We start from the raw sequence: 26,385 nt of genomic DNA, 5'->3' as shown, positions 1-26,385 counted from the left end.
ACTGCTATATGTGGGAAAGGGTTTTCCCAGGTGAATTCTTTTACCAGTTCCCAAACTTCCAATAGGTGCTACCAAGCTAGCAAGTGGATTCATACTTTCTCCTTTTCAGGTTTGCCTGGTTGGCCTCACGGAAGCACTTTTGAAAGTCTGTTCTATTTCTCTGACGGTTGGTGAAGTCATATCACCAAATCACAGAATAGTAATAGTTCTTGGTCTACCTTGCTAAAGTTGAAGAGTAGTTTTTGATGGGCTAATGCTGTGCAGCCTATCCAAATGAGATTTAGGTTTGATTGATGTACTACTTTGCTGATGGTAAGACATACTGTTAACTAGACAGTACAGATGCAAGGCATATTGCCTCCAGACAGCTTTTGTTTTCATTTGTGCTTTCAGCATCATTTAAAACATTTTTATTTCCCATCAGAGATGTTGACTACTCTTGATATGTTAATTTTTTTTTTCATTAAGGTGGATGAGGCAGGGATAAAGAAATACATTGTGAGCTTGCAAGGGAGTTTGGTAGGGTTTTTTCCTGTTCTACTTTCCCGAAAAGATGATGAAGACAAAGATGACAACTGGTAGCAATGATGGAAATACTGAAATTAATACAAGCAATAAAATAGAAAATATGCATTCTACATTACTGTGGAGTTTCTTGTTGCACATTATCATTTGATGAAATGTTGCAGCTGTTAAAAGGTCTAGAAGCAAAGCTCCAAGGACTAGAAATGCAACTAAAGATAATCAGAGATTTTGAGGAAGAAGACTGTTGTGCAGAGGAATCTAAACTAAAGAAGAGGGTTACAGGGGAGGAGCATGGAAGCAAAGAGAAGACAGAAATAGAACAACCAATAGGAGAACATGCAAAATTGAGAAAGAGGTGTTCTTGCTTGTAAAAAGCAAACAAACAAACAAAAACAAGAGAAACAAACAAACAAAGCCAACAACAACTAAGGAAAAGAAGCAGCATGTAACTTCTTACATGGAAGAAGGAACTCCTTGCAGGGAAGAAGTCAAAGTCAACTGGTAGGAAAGACCAGAGGAAGAAGTAGCAATATTCATCAGGAACCTAAGCCAGAGCGCTGACCCATCAGAACAATGTACAGGTAGAAAACTGGAAGACAGAATCAACAAGTCAAACCAGTATAAAAGTTAGTGCCGCATCTGTTACCAAAGAGAATTGGAATGGTTATTACATGAAAGGGAAGGGGAGGCTGTCTTCCAGGAGCAAAGGTAGGTACAAACATGCTGCTGAGATAAGTTCTGATGCAAGTCTGGAAGTAGCCACTGATTGTTGTTCATTTTGGAATAAAATACTGAAATCAAATTTTCCATTTTCCTAAAAATAACTATACTTAGCTGAGAAATAGGTGAAGATTCATCCTCTTTTTGATTAGAAGAAATAGCATGAAATCACAATCTGAACATCTAGTCTGCTCTCCTCAACGCCAAGGCAGAATAAATGATAACGCCTTGTAAATACACTTGAGGGAGGGAGGAATTTTAGGAGAAGGAATAAAATTATTTTAGTAAAGGGCTATATAAGCGCTGGATGAATGATTGCAAATCCGTCATGAATAATGATGCTCTGAAGTAGAGTTCAAACAGGGTAATGTGACTGGAATATAAAAATTCACTTTAGGATCAAGTTTGCTAAGCTTATGGAAGAGACTCCTCTAGGAATTCGTTTTTGGTTTTTTTTTGAGTCTTGTCCTAAGTCTCATTTTCTGAATCCCTGTGTTTCTTGATATAGTGGAAGATTAAAAGACACCTGAATCAGTTTTTGCTATCATACTGTGCTGCTTCAGTTCTTCATAGTTTCTGGTGGTTTCCCCAGGGGCCTCAGAGGAGAACTTGTTTTTTCTGTGTGGGTACAGAACTAGATATGGGAAGGAAAAGAGACTCCCTATCTTCTCCCTCTTAAGGGCTGGAGACCGGCAATATTTGTAGGTATGTGTAGCAGACGTGCTGGTGTTTCTGCCTTAACCTCTCTGCGTGCCTCGTTGGTGCAAACTGTGCTCAGAGCTGAGGTTTGGATGGCAGGGACAAGAAAGCATGTTTATCGGAGGAAGCTTTAGGTTCCACCATAGGATCAATGGTGGCCAATGTTAGGGTCGCCTGAGGTACAGGTAGCAATCTGGGAGTCAAAGTCTTATCTTGTTTAGGGCCTCATCCACAATCTACTGGGATCAATGAAGTTTTCACACCGGGTACTGTCAGTGCATGGAACCTGCTGAAATTATTGGGGCTGTGTGGACTTCTCAGAAAACTAAGTTCAGCCTGGTAATTTTCTTGGGTCGTGTTTGACCTTCTGTGCTGTCAGCTGGTAAAAATACATTTGTCTGAGTGCAGAGGGTACGTTGTGTAAATAGACTAGTTAATTGCTCATTTCTACAGAATGGGTCACTACCAAATTGTATTTTGCTGTCCATCTTGAAAATCTGTGGTGATGGATCATGTATTGAATCTGCTGCAGCGAGCTGTGTTACTGCCGTGATTTTAGCATTGCAAAGGAAGAGAGTCTGTCAGGATTTAGTCAGAAATGGTGATACTGCTATTAAAAATAAGATTTGTGAGCAGATGAGCTTTTGGGGGAATTCCTTAAACTCTTGGCTTATCAAAAATAAGACAACTATTCTTTTTTTTCTGGATTCAGACAGGATTAACTCTGAAGTTTTACTTGGAATTTACTTTAATATTATTCAGTGACAAATTTGGACTAGTAATTATATTTTCTGCTTCTTTCAGTAAAAATAAATGAAATAAAAGGGGAACTTGGAATATTAAAGTGAGGAGGAAATCCAATGTAAAAAATTCCTGGGGAAACACAGTGCTTTTTATTCCCTCAGAAACAAAGAAGTAGGAGTGAAGGAAACAATGAGGAACCACAGACACAAGGTGTGTTTGTAGTTAATATGCTCGGCTTTGGAATACGAGTTGCTTGTGATGGAGACATGAAAAGAAAGCCAGTGAAGAGGTGACTGTGAGAAGTGCTGAAGTTCCCTTGTTTTTACTTTGCCCTTCACGTAACCCTACAAATTGCTAGGTTAAGACCAGCCCTCAGAATTTTATCAATGAAGCCAGCCCCCAGAAATCTGAATGAGATCCCAGAAAGCTTAAAAAGCTCTGAAATTCAGCTATCCCTAAGACCATACTCTGCAATTTCTCATTTTTTTCTGCTCTCAGTGATCTTTGCAATTAAACTTGGCAACGTGTCCTCAGTGGTCATCTAGAAATTGGCTTTTTTTTTTTTTTTTTTCCATTTAAAAGCATAGCCTTGGGTTTAGCATTGTACTTTATATTGGGAGGATCTTTAAGCGTACTGCAGAATGCCTGAGTCTGTGTTCTGTCTTCCTATTGATTTTCTGCTCATGTATGGTACGAATTGCCTCACTGCCTACTGACATGGACCCACTTTTGGCAGTGAACGCAGATCCCAGTGATGCATAGCAATACTATAGCACAGACAAGATATTGGCGTTGATTTTCCTAACTGAAATTTCATAAGGAAATTAGGTCAACAGAATGTAATTACCTACACTGAAATCTCCTAAGGGCACCGGGTAGAGCTGTGCAAATGGCTGATTATTTTGATTTGCTTATAGAAGCAAAAAAAAAACAGAGGCAAAAATCAGTCTGAACAGAACAAAATGATTTCTTGTTCAACCTGAAGGGAAAAATGTAGTTGGTTTGGAGCTGTTCTTCACAGCTCATTATGAGAATTAAAATAATGTGTTTTGTTTTTTTTTTCCTAGCTGAAAACCAGTGCACAAATTCACCATTCCCATTAACTCCAGCAGCTTCTGAAAAAGAAATCCCAAGCTGAGCAGAGCGAGCTCTCAGGGTTCACTTCTCTTAGAACACAAAGTCCCTTTTGTACCACAGCGTGTTTCTTAGAGCACTCATCCAGGAGGTGACTAATTCAGCTTCAGTTACTTTTTATCTATAAAGGAGATGATCTGTGCCTATTTTTCTGCTCAGAGGGACAGCCTGTCTCCCAGACGAGCAGCTCAATTGGGCTGTTGTGGCTGTTTATTTCTGGTTCCTTTTAGAAAGGCATCATTAGGAAGTACTTTGACTATCAGAAATAAACTTATTTTTCATCTCATGGCAGCAGCATGGAGGGTTTGGAGTGCGACAGCCCCCTTCTATTACAAACATGGGGAGGTGATAGAGGTGGATGTATATATACTCTGTATGCTGTTGCCTAATGGTGGGGTGGTAAATTGTGGTTATGGAGTCAAGCATCTGAGTTTTACCTTTTCTCTCTTTCTTACGCGTTTAAGTCTGATTTCTTGACCTGGTTCTTGGCCTTTTTTCCTCAATTCCCATATATTAAAGATGATCATTACAATTCTCATTTTTTGTTATTACTAGGTGATTAAATACATCAGAAAGTGGACTGCATATGTTTTGATAATGAAGTCAATACCAGTACAGAAGTTGGACTTGGCTCAGCACATATATCATTTTTGAAATGTAACCGTGACTAGAAGTAGAAAACGTTTGAAAAAGCACTGTAAAAACGAATTTAAGAATTTAATACACTTAACATACTTAGTAGACTCTCTGTGGTGTTGCTAAGCTATTGCTATAGAAATTGCATTCAAGGGAATTCTTGTATTCCACAAATAACCGTTCCAAATCTTGTAGAACCCAAAGATCTCATCAAATTTCTAGAATCATCTACAGAATATCCAAGAGAGACATTCTAAACTTATTCTTTTCTTTCTGCAGGCTGCTTTTCTGGAGACAATGACCACTTTTTGGCAATTCATCAGCGAAAGAGTGGAAAACCTGTGTTTATTTATCACCATGTGCAGAATGTGGAGAAAAGTCTGGATACAGACAGTTATAAGAATTCCAAACAAAATTTCCATTCTTCTTCCCACACTAAAATAAACAAGCTGCACCCTGCAATAATTGTTAAATCAACCTTCCCCAGACCTGCCTATGACCCGTCCCTCAATCTGTTAGCTATGGCTGGTCAAGATTTAGAAGTGGAAAATCTTCCCATTCCTGCAACAAATGTGATTGTTGTGGTAAGTGCCTTTTTCTGGTTTCTGGAGCTGTTTTGTGAATAAATATGCTTACAGATAAATATAGACACAGATTTTAAAGTGGGGTATCCAAAGCTCATATTCTTCTGCCTGGCTGATCATCTAAATCTAAATAGTGACCACACATCTTGAAGCTCTTCACTTTAGTAGAACTTGCATTCGTATAGCCTTTCTGTGATCAACAAGCAATCTGATGAACCAGTGCAGAATATAGCTTCTCTGTAGGCAAAGAACATACCTTTGCCTCAAATGCCTTTAATCCTCTTGTCTTGATTAATATTTGCACTGCTGGGTGGGTTTTAAACTTACTCTGCATAGGGCACAAGAAAATGTATTTCAGTGAACAATTCTGCAGAGGCAGGGAGATTTTAAAAGTCTGATGCAAAGGGTTCATTCACTTCTATTTCTGTAACAAATCCACCATTATGCTTACGTAGCTGTTTGAAAGCAAGTCTGTTTCTTGAAAAAAATTAAGAATTATGTTTTTGTTGGTGTAAGCCATGTGTATTCCTGCTGGGAGATACGGTCCGGGACCCTCTTCATTCAGTAACCTGTGTGATCTTTCCCATTCTCAGCAAGGTGATGGCAGCCCTCCTTCTTACAGTCGACAGCACATCAGTGGAGCCATACACTGATGCCACCCTGCTGCATCTTCACCCTTCATGCCAGGGGAGCAGGACAATGTCAGTAGAGTTGTCCCCTGTGGGGTGTGCAGCGCAGTCTGCGTATTTTCTGCACGGACACTGCTCTGCCTCACCCCGGTGCATGGTGAGCCCTGCCTGATGATGCAGAATTGGGTTTATCCTTCTTTCTGGAGGGAAGAACAACCATTCGTAACGGCTCACTCACCCATTAGAGTTAACTAATAAAGATTAAATTGAAACAATGTGACTAATTACAATCAGCAGCTATTTGCCTAATTCTGTAAATTGCTTTGTACAAAAGATGCTAGATTAAAAAAGAATGGCCTTTGCAAACAAGGATAGAAGACAGAGTGTACAGCGCTGGGAGATGTTAGCACTTGAAGTGTTTCACAATCGATAGTTTCTCTTACTGCTGGTACCTCTGGAGATCTGCCCTTGTGAAGGCACTGAGTAGCTGTCTGCATGCCACCGAGGTTAGTGGAGTGCAGTAAGGGCTCATTTTAAGAGTTAAAAAATAGAGATCTAGCCTCAAAAAGCTGTGTTCTGGGCATGTTTGCATTCCCTGTGAGCAAAGCCTCCTAATTTGAGATTTGATGGCTGATGTAATTAGCGGTCTAGGTTCAGTTCTATGGAGGCATGCTACTGCAGTCCGTTTCAGAGCAAAATAAGGGACTGACAGCCTAGCTTCACAGGGACATATCAACCGTCCACACAGTCCCCATGCTGAATGGTACTGGTCTGGAGGAGGAAATGTCAAACAAGCTGAATACATTTATGCCCTGTGCTTGCTGCAGCCATTAGGGCCAGCACGAAAGCCTGGCCAGCACAAAAGTGCCTGGTCTTTTCTCCCACGGCAAGCATTTCACCTCCCGTGAAGATGAAAGCTCTCTGTTAGTGCAAGGAGTTCAGAATATGCACGAGCTCTTATTTTTTCATTAATGGTGGTGTTACCTGAGAACTATTATTTTAGCAGAGCCTTGCATGCATTTGGAGATCCACAGTGCTCAACTGTGAATGGAATAATCTTGCAAAATATTCTGGGGCTACTCTGATGTTAGCTGACTGGCTCTGTGACTGCATTAAAACTTAAGTGAGGCAGATTTTCAACTGGAGTCACATAAAAAAAGATCTATTAAATCTACATTAAGTTCTCATTAAGTGACCTCGGTCTGAAGCTTTGCTACTGCATTTGCAGGATGGAGCTGCTGCTCTGAAACCTTCTGTTCTGGCTGGGAACCATATGTGCTTTGAGGGGGGGCATAACAGCGTGAGCTAATCACGACATGAAAGCTGCTTGTTGCTCGGGATGTTCAGTTATCTCTCGGTGTGTTGAAGGACAGGGATTTTAGTTTGGTTTTAATGTCATCCCTTCAGAAAAAGCCTTTTGGGAAGCATATATTTTAAAGCAGAAGCACAGGGAGACTTGGGCAACCAGTGGAGTAATCCCAAAATAAAAAATTTCGAAGTTGTTTTCCTCTAAAGGGCATCTGTCCCACAGCAGGGTGCTTGCCATCATCCAAGCACAGCCCTGCTTCTTCCAGGTCTCTGCACTTGGATGCTTGGTTTCTCCCTGTTTCTCCCTCATGAATTTCATGTTAAGTAGATTGCAATCTTAATGTCATTGCCAAGGGAGTCTGTTTTGTTTTGAATGCATGTATGTCATTCCCTCTTTGTTTTGAACTAGCACTTGCCGCTTGTTGCTGCTTTTTGGTTTTTATTATATAGGGCAAGTGGCAACATTTGTTGTTTTGCCCTGGCTGACCCTTTTTGTTCCAGCCTGTAGCAATGTTGTTGGTTGCTCAACTTGAAAGGGCAATTGCTGGTGTTAATGCTTCCTGTAATCCAGTTACATGACTAGTGCACACTGTGATTTAGAACGAAAGCCTGAAAGGGGGGTTATTTTTTAAAATAAATCAACGCTGTTGCAGCTCTGCAGAGGGGAGGAAACTGAATTCAATCTAATTTCAGTGACTTGAGGTCCATTTTCTTCATGATGGAGGTGGAAAGGTAGGGCAAATAGATGCCTAATGTAGAACGATTACAAGGTTACATTTCGTGCTAAGGACTCTGCCATCTGACAAGCAAAACATTGCCAATGCACAGAAGAGTGCTGTGAAGCCAAGAATTCTGCAGGTATTGTGTCAAAAAATGGTGTTTTGTGGCTCTACCAATAAAAAATGCATGTTAAGAAGTAATATTACTGAACCTGGGGAAATTGTACTGCTTGTTTGCCAAAGGGAGGAAGGCGAGGGTTTTATTTTCTGGCAGTATGTTTTCTGTACCTGAAGGCTTTCTGTCACATTACCTCCCTTCAGTGCTCAAATCTTGTTGGGGGAAGTAAGGACAATCCAGAGATCTTAGAAGCATTTTGACTGTTTTATCAATGTTTTTGTGCTTAGCCATGCATTTTGTTTAGCTGTCATTCAAAAGGACATGAGACCACTCATCTAAAAATTGCTTGGTTAATATATGGAATTACCTACTTTTCTGGTAACACTTAAGATTTTCTGTTTGTTTGGATTTGTTTGGGAACCCAGAAACCATGCATGCATCAAACATATTAGAGAGTTAGCAGGGAAATGAACAAATTCTCCAAACAGGCCTCTGTTTATTCTAGGTCTTCTCAATACTGAATAAGAGCACCAGCAAGGTCAAGGCAGTACACAGAGAGCATAAATCCTATGTTGATAAGCCCTTATTAAAAGTGCTGCTGCCTAACATACGTTAAACAAACAAACAAACAAGCAAACATACATACATACGTATATATATGTAGTTAGGGCTGAACTTGAGAAAAAAGCAGAAGGACTCGTAGTAAAGGTTACAGCTCAGGCTGGACCTGAAGTATCACCTCATGGAAATGCTAAAGCATCAGCACTTGCAACCTGATATGGTTTGGTCTGTCCAAAGTCTCTCTCAGACACACAAGCGTGTTGTGCTAACATTGGGCCAAGCTTCTCAGATGCTTTTTTCACTCATATACTATAAAGTGTTTCAGAAATGTAAAGCTAATCAGCTTGCTCACTATATCATTTTTCCCTTTCACCTCCCACTACTACTATGCACCTTCTTATATAAATATGAAAATCTGTGTCTCTATTTTTGTTGCTTATGGAGTTGACAGCGCTGTACCGTAACCTAAAATTCAGTGCATCTCCTCAGTTTCATTTGGCTTGCATGTGTGTTACTGCACTGAGCTGGTTTAAGTGGAGTTTCTCTCAGCTATTATCAGTGGGATGTAAGATGCACAGACAGCCACACGGAGCTTCTCTTTGCATTGCCATGGCTTTTTGTGTAAGGCTGAATTCCTCAGAGCTGCAGCTCTGCCATACCATTACAACTGTTTTGTCATTAACGTTTGACCCTTCTACCTTCAAGCAAGCTGAAAACAAGGAAGCGTTTCAGGTGCTAGTGCTCCGAGGTAGGATTCAGAGGAAGAGTAAGGCACGTGAATGTATGTAGCTATAAGTAGATGCCCACGTGTGAGCTAGGTATTCAAGCTTCAGTATAGGCAGTGGAGATCTAGCCTATTTGTAGCCTAACGAGCTGTCTAGCACTATTCTAAACAATTTCTGCATGATTAGGGAGTTAATATAGGTCAGGGTCCACATCCAATAGTCAAACTGGATGTGATCATCGTGTTCTGGAGGCTAGTACTGACATGGGCCATTTCCACATCACTTTTCGTACTGCCAGAGAACAGTGCCAGATGCATGTGAACTACCAATACAACATAGCCTTGATGTCTACTTCAGGGTGAGCCGAGTATCTTCTCTCCCTAGGCCCAAATGGCTGTACTGACAAGATTTCTATTGGTGATAGCGGGTGTATAAGCACGTGCTGCACACTGACTACTTGCATATTTATATGTATCATATATTCATGCATGCACACTGGGGGTTGGAACTAGGTGATCTTTAAGGTCCCTTCCAGCCCAAGCCATTCTGTGATTTAGTGCTGTCTTAGTCTGCAGGTGATCCCAGGTTAAACAACAGTTTTTATACCGAGATAATGTGAAAATCCTTTCTGAATCGAGGCACAGTTCAAGTAGGTGAGCTGCTTCTAGGATTTTGGGCAGCTGAAAACTATGAACCTGTGAAACCACAGCAGAGCTGCTTTTACATTTATGTCACATTCATCCCACAAGTACGGCTCCTCTCTAAGTTTGCCCATGATGCATACTTAGAGAAGGTGCAGCTCTTGTTTGCTTACTGACATGGCCTTACACACACAAGTTTATTCCTCCATTAGTTCCCCATTTCCTGATGCATCAGATTTAATTTTTTGTGTCAAAGCCCAGGACCTCAGCTACCTTATTTGTTCCTATGTTTTATTTCATTATTCCCACCACTTTTTCCTGACAGAAATGTTCTAATCCTTTGTACTTTCTGACAAGCCATGGCTTCCACATAGAATGTCCCATCCAAGTTCCTCTAGTAAAAAACAGGATGTCCTTCTCTCTTGTCCTTCATACGTCCACCCAAGACTTGCTTTTGATATGGGACTTGCTTTTTTCTTTTGAAGACTGGTCAAACAAAGGGAACCAGGCCACAAAGCATACTTCTTAACACTGAAATTACTTCTACTGACTGGTTTGTTGGAATGCCACAAGAACTGTAGGAAGAGAACCTGGTAAAAAAAAAAAAAAAAAAAAAATGTGGGGTCCTTCAGTCCTTCTGGTCGTGTTCAGCCCCAAAATATTTTCCTTATAGGTACATTTTTGTGGAGACATTTAATAGAGGTGTTTTTTTGTTGTTGTTTTTTTTTTTTTTTTGTCTTCATACAAATGGAACAGTGTGGAATTTGCTTTTTGCTTTTCTTTAAACAGAAAATACACATTTCTTCTCATTGAGATTTTGGTAATGTAAGGTCCCCTCTTTTTCAAGGCTGCGTCACAGAGTATTGGCTACTGGTTTCCATAGGTTTTACCATTTCAGTGAGACCTGAGAATATGCTCCAATAATGTTTGTTCACTGATAGCTATTCCAGTTTTCCCCAGCTCTCTGCTCCACTGACTGAATGTTTCTCTATAGTCTCACCACTCTTTTCCCTGATATTGAACACCTTATTTTGATATAAGACCAAGTCTCTACTTTTTTTTTTGTTGTTGTTCTCTATGTCAGAAACTCTTCTGGCTTTCAAATTCTGTGCAGCCTCTGTTGGCACAGCATCTGTCCAGCTAATACAGAGCTGGACAATCTGCATCTCTGAGCTCAGTTGTTCCTGGAGTGGGTTCAGTGAGGCCATGGTAAACAGTCTGCAAATTTACATTTTAATGTGTCTGACTGATGAAAATGCATGGAAGTCTATGAGAAACTTTGACGGCTGAGTGATCCATTAGACCAGAAATTTAGGACTGTTTTTAGGAGACCACAAACCAAAAGTAATTCTTAATTTGGGGGGCTGGGGACACAGGAGAGGAGAGACATGGATGATGGCTGGGGGATGTTCTTTCTATGGAACAGAGTTTCTAAAAGCAAGTGTTGCTCATGAACTGTCTGCCTCCCATCACGTGTTGTATGACATGTTATGTTGTGTGACCAGCTAACTACAGTTAGTTTGGAAGTTATTCAAAATGTTCAAATTTTATCTTCCTATTACATCCACTCTGGTAATGTCCTTATTTTCACTGGGATAGATGTAGATGTGTACTCTCCTTCAGTAAAAGTACCCTAAGGGCACTCCCTCTGTACGCCTTGTGAAGAGGTGGTCGAAACACTTTTGAAATTATAATAAGCTATGAAATGGAGCAAGACTGAGGCATAAACATGTTATCAGTCAGGAGAATAAGTAGTCCATAAACTGGCAGGTCAACCAGTGCTGGGGCAAACAGCCAAGCTGACCGTCTATGAGATGCAACAAAAAGTCAGATGTCCCTTCTTGCCACTGAGCATCTGAGGCCTGTTATTGCCAGCCTAAGAGAGGGATTGGCATTGGGCCAGGCAGAGGAGACTTCATACAAGATTGTAGCTCTCTAGTAACTTCTCAAAGGAGCCTTCTGAGGAGTAGGATCTCCAGATCCAATGGGGTATCAAACGGTCCCTCTCTGTTTCTAGGTCATGTATTTGTCTAATGCTTGAATCAACAGAGGACAAGTGCTGTGCTGATCGATGGTGAAGTTTTAAGATCTTAATATAATTACAGCGCTGAATTGCTAACAAGTTCTAAATGTTAGTCACACATTACAACAGTGGGCACTATCAGTCAGTACCCTTGTTGCGTCCCTTTACATTTTACATCATGACCAGATCTTTACAGCATTCTGCTTCTAAACTCAAGTCCACCTTCTAATTAAAGACTGATGCTCATCGTTATCTTAGTCCTTTCTTAAGTAATTACATTGCGTGCAACATAACTGCAGCAAGCCTTACAAACAGACCTAGTCGCCTGCAGCTCTGTCATTCTGGATTTTGTTTGCACAAAGAAATCTAGAGAGTCTGCATTAGTTGGCCTCATTTGCTTTCTGCTTCCTTCTGTGCACTTCAGCAGGGATAATTGCATGCTGAACCATTATCATGGTATTGTGTTTGCTGTCAGTCTTCGTGGAAAACAGGAAAGATTGCATTAGGTTGTAACATGCACTCAGACCTCCTTAAGGCTTTTTTTTTGTCGTCTGACTAGCAAAAAGTTAATAGTATGTTAGTGGAATATTTAGTAACCCAGTGCTTTAGTTGATTAGCTTACTGCTGGCAACTTTGGAGTTATTTTCTGTACCATGCAGTGGGATGCTAAACTTGAACAAAAGCTAGTAATATTTTTCCTAAATTGCCCAGTTCCTCTTTGATTACAAAGTTTTCCTTTTCCATCATTTTTTCGGTGAAGATGTTTCTTGAAGTCATTTAGTGTTCATGAGCTGCACAGTTTAAATGAAAACTGGATTTCAGAAGCAGGCATGTCATTGCTTTCAAACTAAAGGTTAAATTTTCATTGGCAGTTAATGTTGTAAAGTTCATCTGTAAGAAAAAGATAAGGTGAGTATCAACTGTTCCATGCTTCTTTCAGCTGCATGTTCCCTTTAATTGGCCAGTCCCAGCTATAAAGTAGATACTTGTGTGTAGGAGAAAGGAATGTTTTTCCTTTTTTCCATTTTTTTTTCTCCAGGAAAAGCTTTTTTAATTGATAAAACACTTTTTGGCAAAACAGAGATTCTCCATGACATTGGATTGCATTCAGCAACAGTTGCCGCCAAATCAAAGATCTTCATTTTTACTTAAGCATTTTCAAGATGTCTCAAAAATGCAGGGGAACTTAGATGTGACAGAAAGGCTGTATACCCAACTGTGGGAGACCTGGCTCGAAGCCTTGCCCTAAAGGAGGCAGAAGAGAAAACTAAACTTGAGTCTTTCTCATTTCACATGATTTAGTCACTGAGCAAAGGGGTACTGATAGCCCATGTCTCATACTCACATTTGTTTGACCCAACAGACATTGTTCAGTCAACTGAAAATTCAAAGTAGTGTTAATCTTAGGCTGGTCCAGTACAAATTTCTTGTATGTGTTTTGATTTGGTCCTTGAAATAGAGGAAAAAAAATAAAACAGCCCCCTGCTGCCTCCTTATTACATGGCCCCATTTATTTGGCCATGCTGTGCTGATTTCCAGGAGAAAGACACAAGATGTTAGAGTGAAGTGGATTTTCCATCCCTGCCCTTTGCTTGTCTCTTTTATGACAATGCACAAGCTACATTTTGGGTGTTGCAGCCTTTCAGCTTCTCGGCTGCTCTTGCTCCCCTTCCTGGTTGGAGCTGCACTGACTCCATTCCCCCGTAACAGTACAGACAGGGTTGCATTTCAGCAGTTCGATCTATGTTCTGTTTTCCTTTTATAATGAGCTGAATCCTGTTACTGTCTAAATATGGCTGAGGAGAGGGATGAGTTTACTGGCATGCACAGTTCCAGGTGCCATCACTGGAATCGTGGGTGTGTGACATCCAATGTCATAAATGAACAAAATGACCCACCGTGAGACCCACCCATAAATAAATATTTTGACAACTCCCCACAATAAATCTATGCATTGCATTGGTAGTGTTCAGGAATAAAGACTGAAGAAGCATACTTTTTTTTTTACTTTTTTTTTTTTTAAATTTTATTTCTGCTAGAGCCCTCAGAGAACTATATTTGTGGAAAGCCAAGTTCCTCTACAATAACATTTAAAAGACAGATAAAGGGCACTCAGATAAAAAGACATCAAGACAGCATGTGTTTCATTATCAGTCAATGTTTTGTTGGATCTGGCAGTTCAGCCTCTGGAATAATCTTTCCAGTTCTCCACTTCTGACATCATTGTTAGGGAAAGTGACAGCTTCTCAAAAGCTCCTCAATAGGTGGTTCATAGTGTGTTTTTTGTGTGCAACCCCTTAAATGTTAAGCCTTTTAAAAACAGCTTTTGAAAAAGAAAAATAACATATTTTTATATAACTACATTAATATATGATATTTTTAAAACATGATGACTTATTGAATCAGAGAAACAGTGTTAGGAAGCAGAAAGTGATCTTTGGAACACACTCTTTACAAAGCCTCATAGGTCAAGTATTACTGCACTTCAGCATCTCTTTGACCAAAAATAAATATTGAATTCATAAATGAAGTGCACAGGCTGGGAGGGTATTGGAATTTGAAAATGATCAGCGAGCTGTCAACTGAACAGTGGTTTTTCAGTCCCCTTGGTATTGAAACAGTTCGTGGAAAGGGGAAGAACCCAGGGAGGTAAGCAAAGAGGTACAAAGTCTTTGTTGTTGTTGCTAAAAGCATTCAAGTAATGTTTTGCTGTCCTTCCTTTGAAGGTCAGTCATGACTGATAATCTGGGATGGAGCTAATTCTTATTTGGCTCTGCACCACAGTAAACTGGTGGAAAATACTTCAAGTGGATGTAGTGCGAATGAGTCCAGAGGAGGGCCACAAAGATGATCAAAGGGCTGGAGCACCTCTTCCGTAAAGACAAGCTGAGGGAGCTGGGGTCGTTCAGCCTGGAGGAGAGGAGAAGGCTCTGGGGAGACCTTACAGCAGCTTTCCTGTACCTAAAGGGGGCCTGCAGGAGAGCTGGGTGGGGACTTCGTCAGGGAGTGTAGTGACAGGACAAGGGGGAATGGCTTTGAAGTAAAAAAGGGTGGATTTAGATTAGACATTAGGAAGAAATTCTTCACTCAGAGGGCAGTGAGGCCCTGGCACAGGCTGCCCAGAGCAGCTGTGGGTGCCCCATCCCTGGAGGTGCTCAAGGCCAGGCTGGATGGGGCTTTGGGCAACCTGGTCTGGTGGGAGGTGTCCCTGCCCATGGCAGGGGGGTGGAGCTGGGTGGGCTTTAAGGTCCCTTCCAACCCAAACCATTCTGTGATTCCGATTCTCTGAATACATGCTAGAAGCATTGTGAAAAGCGTTGTGGGTATGCATCAAGGCTGCTAATATAATATCGATGAATAGTGTAGGAAAGTGTTTGCCAGCTTATATCTATGTTTATTTAAATATGAATTTCAGACTTTATTAGCTGTTGGAGAATAAAAGTGGAATGTCTGCTTCATACAGATTTGGCTGGGGATACGCATTCTCTTTGGGAATCGTCATTGTGTAATAAACTGCAACATAGAAATCAATGACAATATAGTCAGGATTTTTACGTTTATAATATGCTAAAGTCAATTTGGCTTGATTTACACAATGTCATTAAATGAGTTTAATTTGGTTTTTTTTTGCCCCTTTTCCTGTTGGTGGCCTTACAATAAGAGGTTATATTTTTGCTGTTACTGATTATACTAGAAACATTGTTGGTGTTTTTTGAAAACACACTGAAAGAAATAAGGATCGCTTTGGTTATAATCCTGTGCTGGTCTGGCAACATTTATCTCTTTCTGCACTGTTTAGCCAAATTGTTGCTGATACGCTTTCTTCAAGCAACACATAATATATTGCCTAATTAAGAACAGAGCTCTTGAGGCTAATACTTACAAGTAAATATGATATTTTAATTTCATAGTTTCATTTCAGGTACTGTACCATGCAGTTTTATCGAAGTACCTTATTCTGAGCTGACAGGTCATTAAAACAAACGTTTTGGGCTAGGAAGATAAATACTGCTCTTTTCTTTTAAAGTCTTTGCATTTGTTGGGCAAAATAAAGCTAAAACACTATAGAAATGATACTCCTTGCCTAAATGTGATGATGATGAAGAAGAAAACAGAAATCCTCAAATCCCTCTCATAGGCTTTCTCTGGAAAGGTGTAGCACAATGCTCTGCCTAGTTAGCCACAATGGAAGTATATACAGGCAATAGAAATTTACCTGAAAATTAAAAATACTCACTCCCTTTCGTCCACTTTTTGTGTTTATGCTATAACTACACTGGTTAAAGACCTCTCCCCTTTGTCCATTGCCTACTAAGACAGAAGCTGAAGGATTTCTAGGTTGACCCTGGTAGGAATACTCTGTTAAAGGATGGCTGGGCAGGGGGGAGGGAATTAGCTATGAGAATGCCTTTTTGACACACTTTATACATACTTTAGTGGTTGCAGCAAGGGATTATTGACTGGAACTGGAATAACAAGGAAACATTAACTGTGAATTTAAAAGACTAAACACACTGTGAAATAGCAAGAAAGATATTGAATGTTGATCAGGAAAAAAAAAGTCGACAACTGCCTGCTTCAGAAATAGGTAATAGGACAATAATTAAATAGATGCTTTGAAATCCATACACTAAATCAAAAATTCAATTGTAGCTTTAATTTTTAAATGTGCTTCCTAAGAAACTCCTGAAAATGGATATAACCTTTAATGAAATAACTGTAATGTGAAGCTTTCAGTAATGAATGAATTAGAAAACCATATGGATACATTAAGTGGAATAATAAATGTACCATACACAAAAGTAGGACATTCATAAATCATTTATGATGTCCTTTCTAATCAGTTCTTGGCTCTTGGAGTCTTAATTGAAAGCCAGGGTAGCTGGATATTAGAAAAACTAAATTTGTTAGTCAGATAACAGACAACTTTCATTAAAGCATTAATTAATTTTAGAAGGCTGAGGGCCTGATACGTTACAAATACTTGCAGAACAGTGCTACTTTATTATTTTTTAAATTATTTTCATTACTGTCTTCTTTTGTTCAATGAAAATTATTCATGTTCTACTTTAACTTGCTCAGCAAGTATGTTGGGATACTATTGTGCTTACGGAATAGTGTTGTCTTGCCCAAAGAATTCCAGATGCTTCAAACTGCTGCATGGTACAGTAACAGAAGTAAGATGGCTATTGCTACAGTAACTGAATGAGTTTCTTCCCTCTTTTTCAGGCAGAGATTTAGAGGACCTGTGGTAGGCAGTTCACTCTGCACAGTCCTTCATGCCATTAGAGGCAAGGGAACACTGCAGAAAATATCTTTTTCCTTTTCACTTTTCTTGTTGTTTTTTTTAAGCACACTAATTTAAACTCTCTTTTTATCACCTTTAGTAGTTTCCTTCCTGGAGTCTAATTTCGTTAAGAAGGTGGCCAAAATAAACATTTTGCAGCACCCCATTATAAAATGAGGGCACAAAATACACGCTGAAATTAATGTGAGGCTTAAGCTACAAGTTTACTTTGCCAAAATTATACAAGTCTATGCCAGAATTATCAGAGATGTTTCAATAAAGTACCTGAGGAAAAATTTTATAGCTGGATTCTAAAACTAAAAAAGAGATTCAGTCTGAGAATAATATTATTCAGTATGAATAGCACACCTTTGTGGTGGTGGTATATATACTTAAAAAAAATAAGAAGTAGATAGGCAGCTTATTTTCAATGGTCATATTTATTCCTGTGCAGGTGTTAAAGTGGGATGTTTTTATAATTAATTCTCCATTATTAAAAGTGAGGGACTAAGTGATGTTGTGAAGCCCTGATCATGTAAAGTAATAATATAATGACATAGCATAGTAAGATGTAGGTGTACTGGACACAGTTAGCTCACATCTATTAAGTCTTGCCAGCTAAGGCCTAGCATCAATGTACAGAGCTGGCCACCTCTAACCAAATGTCCCTTGGAGTCCCAGTGCCCAGGAATGTGTTGCAGAACATGAGGAGCATCAATGTTAGCACTGAGTTAAGGGGTCCTCCTGCATAAGGGCAGCTTTGGTGTCTCCACATTTGTGTGCAGTTAGACTGAGCACTGACTTTATTTCTAGGCCAGAGAATGTATTTCTAGATCAGACTCAAATATTCTGAACTGTCCTACCCACAGTCAAACCCTTTCTCTCATTCTTATGCAATTTACCTTTCTCCTCCTGAAATGCTACTGGTTTGTTTGGCTGGCCAGCCAGGTGTGTTCAATGATTGGAAATGCTCTCACTTGGCCCACTTCAAATTCACTTTGGCTTTCTCTTGTTACTTTTCAGAGGACTGAAAAGCTGGCTTGTCTTACAGCTATAGGCTTTTCCAGGGGCTAGCCAAAATTTCCTTGTGTGCCCTGTTTGACTCATCGGCTGCTAGTTGACCAGTCCTCATCTGTTGAGTGTAACCCTATAAATTCTTTTCATTAAAGGTAAGAGACTTTAGAAGAATCCAGTGCTTTTAGCATTCTGTATATTAACTTCTTTTGATCAATCACTGAAGAAATCAAATACTTCAGAAGTGCATATCTGCTGCTTGAAAGGACTGTTCAGTCACTGTGGCCTCATTAATGTCTTGTGTGTTGCCGGTCCCAGTGATCCCTGCCTTTGCCAAAGAGGACTGTATAAGTTTGGCAAAGGCTGCTAGCTTTCTTTTGTTGTCTTAATGTTGTCATAACTCCCTCTATCCATTCTTCTACTGCTATTGATCTTTGCTCTCTTGGCAATGTTACTACTGTTATAGTTTCTTCAGTTGTAGTAGAAAGACACTGACTGTAATCTTTGGCTCCGATGCATAGTAATTTGTTTTCTTGGCTCTTCTACTTTAGCATATAAGCTATATCTTTTCTTTCTTAAACTTTATTCTGCCTGGAGGCTGGCTTATTCTGGCTCGGTCTTTGGCTTTCTTTTTCCTTCTCTTGTCTCTAATTGTTGAATTCTTTCAAAACTGCTTTGAGTCTGATGCAATACAAAGATACCTTTGCTTTGATATCACACCAGCTGCCAACCAGATCTCTAACAGCTTATTAGTTACGGTGTGGATCACCCATTCCTTGCAGCTATTGAGCTGTACAGAAGGCTGATCAAGACCCACTGAAGTGAAGTCTTTGGAGTCAAAAATGCAAGATAAAAATAGTCTGAAAACAAAGTTCATTTTCAAAGATTTCAGAGGTTTTCAAAAAAAAAAAAACTGGGACAAAATGGAGCTATTTAGATACTTTAATGGGGAGGCGAGAAGGAAAATGAGTCTTGCATCATGAAATGGCCAATAACCCAGAGCCCAACTTCTGCCACATCCTGGTTGGAGCCAAGCTTCACAAGGAGGGAGGTAGTTAAACCACTCAAATCAGGTCACTTAGTGGCTTTGCTTCAGTTTTTAAGTAGACCTGAGAGAAGACCTAGAAGGGGTGTTTTCATTGCACTTGAGATTGGTCTTGCCTTTTATATGGGAATTCTATAAGGACAAGCCTCTTCAAGACACTGAAATGCTTTGCTCTCCTTTCCAGATCAATTTTTATTTAATTATTTGCTCTGAGTAGAATTTGTGGTGTTGGTGGAAAAAAGATTCATCTGGAAGTCTAGTTTTTCAATTAATCATGTGGCATATGGAGAATAAAGCATGAATTCTTTATTCTGAGGCATATACAGATCAAGGACTTGAGCAGAAATCTCCCATAGCCAACAAAAAGCTCTAACCACAGATCTGTTGCTTTTTCAGAAGTAAGTAGATCTCCTTCAGGTCTTTATCAGGTTGGCCCTTAGTGAGATTATCATCAGTGTATTATTTCTCAGCAGTGTAAATCTCACAATTTTGAGAAGTTCTGGGGACAGGAGCCGGAGAAAGAAGCTGTATTTACCTGGTCTTTTGCTAAAAGCCTGGATGAAACAAGAAGGCAATGTGTTGGCTCAACACAGATTATCCTGATAAGGGTATACTGAATTCCTCACACAACCTAGATAGCAGGGAAATTCTGCATCCTTTCTAAAGAAAAAAAAAAAAAAAAGTTGAAGAAAACACTGTAGAGTGAAAATACAAGCCATTACATGTGTGCAGAGAGATAAGACCATATGCAGTCCGTGTGCGTTATCTGGTAAAGTAGGAGGCAGAAGTTGATTTTCAGAGACAATACCAGATAGGTTACACAAATAGAAAAGAATGAATAAAACTGTAGTGTGGTCAGCCTAGCATACTCTAATGTTCTCTGTTTGGAAATGTCACTTATTATCCAGGGAAGTTTTTTAAAAATTATCCATGAATAATTGGGAGTCATTTAGTTAAAATCAGAATGTCAACTAGATGATAGTTTAAGCCAAACTTGCACTAAATTACTTCTACATTGTTCATTCTTTCCTGAATTATATTTTCTACAGGGACTAATGCTATTATACTACTGATGTGAATTGATGTGAAACTTATGAGAATAAGTGTCCTAAGAGCTTGATATGTTTTGTGTTGCCCAGTGTAAAACTCGTATTTTTTCTCCATTTAATGAGGCATGTAACATATTCAGAATCATTGATTCAAAAGAACACTGCTGAAGCTTTTAAACATCCTTCCTTTTTTGTCCTCTTCAGTAATGGCTAGCCATTCAGTGCTTACCATGCAGTGCTCTCTTCCCTTTTTTTTATCCTCTTTCATTTCTGTAATGAATGTACTGAAGTTCTTACCCCAAAATACCTAGTCTATGCTGCTTAATACATTTGTGTCGCTATGCATTCAAACAGTCCCTGATGGTTTTGTTCTTTCATCTAGCCCCTGACTCTGCTTCATGTGAATCATACAAACCCTTTAATCATTTCCTTATCCACCTCTTGTCTTTTTTTTTTTAACATGTGTTTGGGTTTCAGGCTATGCCAGGGAAAACATCTAATCTTACCCCAAATCTTTAATAATAAATTCGAACTCAGAAAAGTTCTTTAAATAGCACATTCATCTTCCTTGATCATGCCCCCATATAGCTGCTGGAAGTGAAACTCTTTTTCTCCATGGAGTGCCACTTTATTCTTCTGCACACTTCTAGCTATGCATGCACCCTTTCTTCTTCCACATTCTCATTCTTCTCACACTCTGCTGTTCTACCCTCCTTTTTGCATCTCTTCACTGTTACTTTTTGTCCCAGACTACTACCAGGGTCTGCCTTGCCTTCATTGCCTTTCATCTTCTTTCCATTCCTCTTTGTGTTCTGCTCCTTCTTTTAGTCTTGTAGCCTCAAACCACATTACTGATCCCTTTTTCCTCTCCATTCTTATCTGTTTTTTAGCCCACATTTCTCTTTACTTCCCTTCGTAGTCTTCCCTTCTGGTGTGCACGCTCCCTTACTTGCCCTGGGCCCCTGTTCTGTTACCAGATCTCTGACAACATTGTAGAAACGTAGACATTTTCCTGAACAGTAACGTGCATCTTCTCGCCGTATATTGTGACATTATGGAATGTGTTCTCAGCTCAGTCTTTAGTCAGATGTTTTGGTCTGTTTTGTTTTAGTAGTTTTTTTTTTCTTTTCAATTTTATTTCATTCATAGTATTTAACTGCTGTTGTCCATTGTGAGGTTTTCTAAACATATTTGCTTGTGTTAGGCTAGGAAAAAAACAACTAGAGAAGATCCACTGTTGTTGCTACAGGGTTGCCTTGCTTTAGCAATGCTCCATGGACTTCTGGATTCCATGTGCTGTAAGGGTTATTGTGAAGTAGGTACACTCATGTACTTACAGACCCAGAATTAAATACAAGATGTAACTGATTTCTGAAAATTTCATTTTAAACTTGGGACCAAAATATACTTCAAAGTCCCGGATAGAATTTTGCTATTTTTGCTGAAGTGTTATGGAAGAAAATATATTTTCACTTTTACCACGAGTTCTGACTAAGAGAAACTAAATAGATGTCTGCTGAAAGACAATGAAAAGTTATCTTAGTTGAGATAGATATTCATTTAAAATTAATTTATTTGAAGATTTACATATCAAAGGTCACAAAATAATATAAAGATATGCCTTATTTCTTAGGTGTGGGACATTGAGCAGATTAAATTTGTACCCTATGGAGTTTTGCAGAAAAACATGTATGGAAAGTATCTACAAAAATATCAAATAACTGTACTGTCCACCAGATGTCCCTGTACTCATAGGTGGTAATGAACAATATTCATTCAACTGTCTAATTGCTTTTATTAAAGGCAATTTACACACAGTGTATGTATTTCCCAAGTCTCTGTTAACCACTGCATAATAAGATCATGAATAAATGGCAATTACATTAACGGTATTTGAGAGCTGTAGTTATGAAAATAAATTATAGGAGTTCACTGGTAAGTTTCTACTTGTCATCTCAGTTTTGTGTGTGTTTCCTTCTCTTGGCAAATGGTCTATCATGCATTGCATGGTAGAAGTGATGAACATTAATCTCTTATATTTGCGATTTGTATAAATTTATGTGTGTAAATATAATCTCATAAATATGAGTCAATATACTTCATTTACCTGTCTATAAAAGACTCCAGGTTACTGGAACTGGCAGAACTAGTGAGCTAAAGGAATGAGGCTTTTGTGGAGATTTCAACTTAGGTATATGTTGGAGCAGATGCTGTCATGGTACCTGCATTTGTGCCAAGTATATCATTTCTCTCAGCTGCCCTCTTAGCTTGCCGTGAAGCATGCTTGAGCCAAATGCTTGGCTATCAGCCCTACATGCGTGTCTAGGGACTACAGCAGGACTGCAAAGTATCTCTTTGAGACTGGCCACTCTGGCTACTACCCTCAAATTTGTAGATCACCATATACTTGACCATGCCCTCAGTGGGAGATGGGCAGGTCTGCCAACATCTGCCCTTAAGCATCATGGCCAGCTCCAGGACATCTCACAGCTCTTTAGTGATGCCACCATACAGGGAGGATGCCTCAGCTTCCTTTTCCCTGTGATGACTAAGCAGCCAGCTGCAGCAACCCAGACTGCCTCCAGTCTTAACTTCTTCAATGGGTTCATCCACAGTGGTGAGCACCAGGTCCAGTAACACTTCTCTGGTTGGTTTGTCTAATATCTGGACCAGGAGCTTATCCTTGACATGCTCCAAGAGTCTTCTGGGTTGCTTACAGCCCCCTCTGCTGCTTTCCCAGCAGACACCCAGGTGGTTGAAGTACCCCATCAGGATGAGAGCTTTTGAGTGTGATGCTTCTTGTACCTGAAGCAAGGAGACCTCGGCTGCTGGGTCCCCTTGATCAGACAGCCTGTAGTAGACCCCAACCCCAAGGTGTCCTTTACTGGTCTGGTCCTTAATTTTTACCCACAGGTTCTCCACTGTCTGTGGCTGTTTCTCAGCAGCAGCTCTTTGCAAACTGTCCATTCCTTAACATAGATGGCAACACCTCCACCCCTCCCTTCCTGCCTCTCTCTTCTGAAAAGCTTGTAGCCCTCAGTTGCAGTGTTCCCACAGTGTGACTCTTCCCACCACGTTTCTGTGATAGCAATCAGATTGTAGTTTTCTAATTGCAGTTACCAACTCCTCCTGCTTGTTTCCCATGCTGCATGCATTGGTGCAGAGGCACTTCAGCTGGACTATCGGCCCCATCGCCTTTTTAGAGAAGCCCTCCCTAATTCTTTTGGGACAATTCACAGGTATTTCCCTGTTGCTTCCTAGTGTCAGTGTTCACAGGTTCTATACTGTCACTCAGCGGTACAACCCCTTCCCCTGTTGAATCTAGTTTAAAGCCCTGCTAATAAGCCCTGCCAGCTTGCTGCCCAGAAGGCTCTTGCCCCACCAGGTCGGGTGCACCCCATCCAGTGTCAGCATGTCTGGTGTCTCCCGAAGGTGTCTCTGAGACTGTAGAACCCCAGGCCCTGAGCGTTCACCCAGCTGGCCACACTTGCGCCCACGACACACACCTCTGCCTTCAGGCCCCACGGGGACTTCCAGAATCTGGAGTTCCTGCAAGTGAGGGTCTGGGCAGCTCTTCTGGTCCTCAGAAGGTCTGTCTAGGTGTAGGCCTCTGTCCTGGGAGGTTTGTGGCTCCTCCGTCTGGGTTTCAGCCTCAGCCCGGCAGTTGCGGTGGGTGGACGCCATTTTTGTTCCAGTAGAAGGCTGCTTCTCTTTGCTCCCAGAACGGAAGAAATACATACGTAGATTGATTCATCAGTAGGAATCCTGTCTTAATTACTGCCTTCTGGTGTCTAAGCACTGTAAGCTTGATTAAGTAAGGGGAAATCAGTGGGAGCCAAGGGAGGCAGGAAGGGAGATGGAAAGAACAAATTTCTTAACTAATTCGGAGAAAATAAGCCACTTTGCGAACAGCAGACATCCTCATCCTGGTGGGTGTGCTAAGAGTTTCTGTTTCCTAAATTAAGATATCAACAAACACCTTATATTCATTAGATGAAAGTATATCTTGTATTTATGTATATTTGTGTGCATGCACTTCAAGAAGGCATATTGCATGGCAAGTTTCTTTTGATTTTTGTTTGTGATGTTTTTTGTTTCCACAAGGCATTATTGTCTCTCAAGAAAAGCAATCAAACAAAATAACAAAAAATGTTAACTTCCTTAGCCCAGTAAACAAGACATGAACATTGACTTCAAGTCTGAGTATTAGAAAATGCTACCCTGATTTTCAAATCCATAGACCAATACAAAACTAATTTAATTTTTAGATTTTTTTGCCCTAAATATACATAAGTATATTTAAGATTTTCAATTCATGATATACTGTGATATTAATGTAAATAAGCTTCTTTCAAGAAGAAGGTTTAGTAGAAGTAAAAGGTTTTATATGTATTTTAGCCCAACAGAGTGAACTAAATTTGTTTCAGTCCAGTGAGCTAACTATATAACTTAATCCTGTTATTTTATTTGCAGTTTCCTGGATTATCTCTAGCTCTTTAATCTCATAAAGTACCATCTTTATTAAACTGCTTGCATGTGTTGAGGAAAGACACTAGATGAAAAAACGATAGAGACAAGACAATTTCTTGCACAACTTTCTTAATTTTAATGTAGGAATGTACACAACCTACTCTAAAGCCAGAAATGAATTCAGATTATGTAAGTACTTGTAATTTTTAAGTAGATTTTATGCTTAACCCTAGAAGATACTGTATAAGTGTGCAAAGGTATAATAACCAACCTGCGGCTTAACTCCATTTTAGCAGTATGCTGCTAATGCTGAAATGAGAGAGAATATATTTTATAAATACGAGTTGGGCAGATATCACAGCAAGATTTCTAGATTACTCTTTTCTGTAGTTACTTGAAAGTACTCAATATATCTTGTGCTTTTGATGAGCTAAATTTTAATTTACATACCAATCTAAGTACGGATAACTCTACAAAAAGGATAGTTAGGAAATATTACAATATCTGTGCTAATCTTCTATGAGGTATATATCATATAAACAAGGGCAAGTTTTGGTCAGCAGTGAGCTTTTTTATAAAATTCGCTTCCATAACACTCCTTATAGAGGACTTAAAATCCTCTTACTGTAAACTATTTGGATTGTGTTTACAGACATCGAGTGTAACACCTGGTTTTAGTCTGGTAGCGCTTTATGAGGAGGGTTGACAATGGATTTTTAAAGTGGGTGAAAAATATAGGCAGTAGAGGAATTGTTTTAAGTAACTATTAACCATATACATTCAGTTAACAATAGTTCATGTGCTATAGTATAGTCAAAATAAGGCTGGAAAAAATGCAGAACAATTTAGCAACTCTGAGTACTATCTATGTGATTCTTGTAAAATGGAAGAAAAAGGTCTTGGATAATATATTTACTATTATTTCTAATACTCTTTTCTTTCATGCTTGTTGTATCTCCATGCATGTATTTCTACTATCTTGGTATGGATTATAACACGTAGGCATATGAAAAGCACCCATGCATACTGTGAGCATACGTAGGGGTTCCTGTCCTGAGATTTATCCACATCTAGCTTGTGTCTCTGGAGATCTGTTCAAATGCTGGGGCATCTCTTTGCCTGTGCCTTACCGAGGGAAGGGAGCCAGAGATCCCATCTTGTGGACACTTGCTCAAACTGGATGTGCCTTGGATAGATATCTGCAGAGGAAATGGCACTGTGTGCGTTTCTAGTGTGATGATAAAAGAAATGGCTCAAGTTCAGTGGCAGTTTCTGCCTCAACAGATCTTAGTACATATGGAGATCAAAGATACTGGCCAACAGTGAATGCAATGTTGCAACACAGCAGATGAATTACGAGCGTAGAATGGACTGGACTGGATGAGTGCCGTCTGCTTACAAGTTGCATTTTGCATCTTATGAGTATAACCATGAGTATGTCATCTCAAAGCTCTCAGATTTCAGTGAGCATGGACAGCTGCATGCGATTGTTTTGAATTGCTGTTGGGATTGTGTCTGTAGTGCCAGCTAACCTTTCTGTTAGCTCCAGTACTCGCTGTTGGTCAGCATGACACCGAGCTCTGCCTGAGAGCTCCCTGCCGGTCTTTAGACCACTAGAGCTGCCCAGAAAGCAGCTGCCCATCACTTCTTGTCTTGTCCTTTCTTCCTATAAGGGCTAATAGTGTTCATGATATCCTTTTTTGAGGACAGAACTTGTCCTTTTTGAGGACAAAACCATTTTCAGTGAACTAATC

The 26,385-nt window shown here is 39.8% G+C and overlaps 1 protein-coding gene across 2 annotated transcripts in view; it reads left to right on the top strand.

The window, feature by feature from the left end:
- Positions 1-26,385, top strand: part of PTPRR (protein tyrosine phosphatase receptor type R) — a 144,068-nt gene that overhangs the window by 5,732 nt on the left and 111,951 nt on the right. Inside the window, exon 2 of one of the 2 annotated variants that reach the window (XM_066993002.1) lies at positions 4,738-5,042. In XM_066993002.1, coding sequence (XP_066849103.1) covers positions 4,738-5,042 — 305 coding nt within the window. Of the gene's footprint in view, positions 1-4,737; positions 5,043-18,088; positions 18,223-26,385 lie in introns of those variants that run through there. The other variant, XM_013198012.3, reaches the window with a different exon arrangement.

The sequence above is a fragment of the Anser cygnoides genome, chromosome 1 (assembly GCF_040182565.1).
Source record: "Anser cygnoides isolate HZ-2024a breed goose chromosome 1, Taihu_goose_T2T_genome, whole genome shotgun sequence".
Lineage (NCBI taxonomy): Eukaryota > Metazoa > Chordata > Aves > Anseriformes > Anatidae > Anser > Anser cygnoides.
The sequence above is the reverse complement of the archived record's forward strand: the minus strand, read 5'-3'. Positions and strand labels throughout refer to the sequence as shown.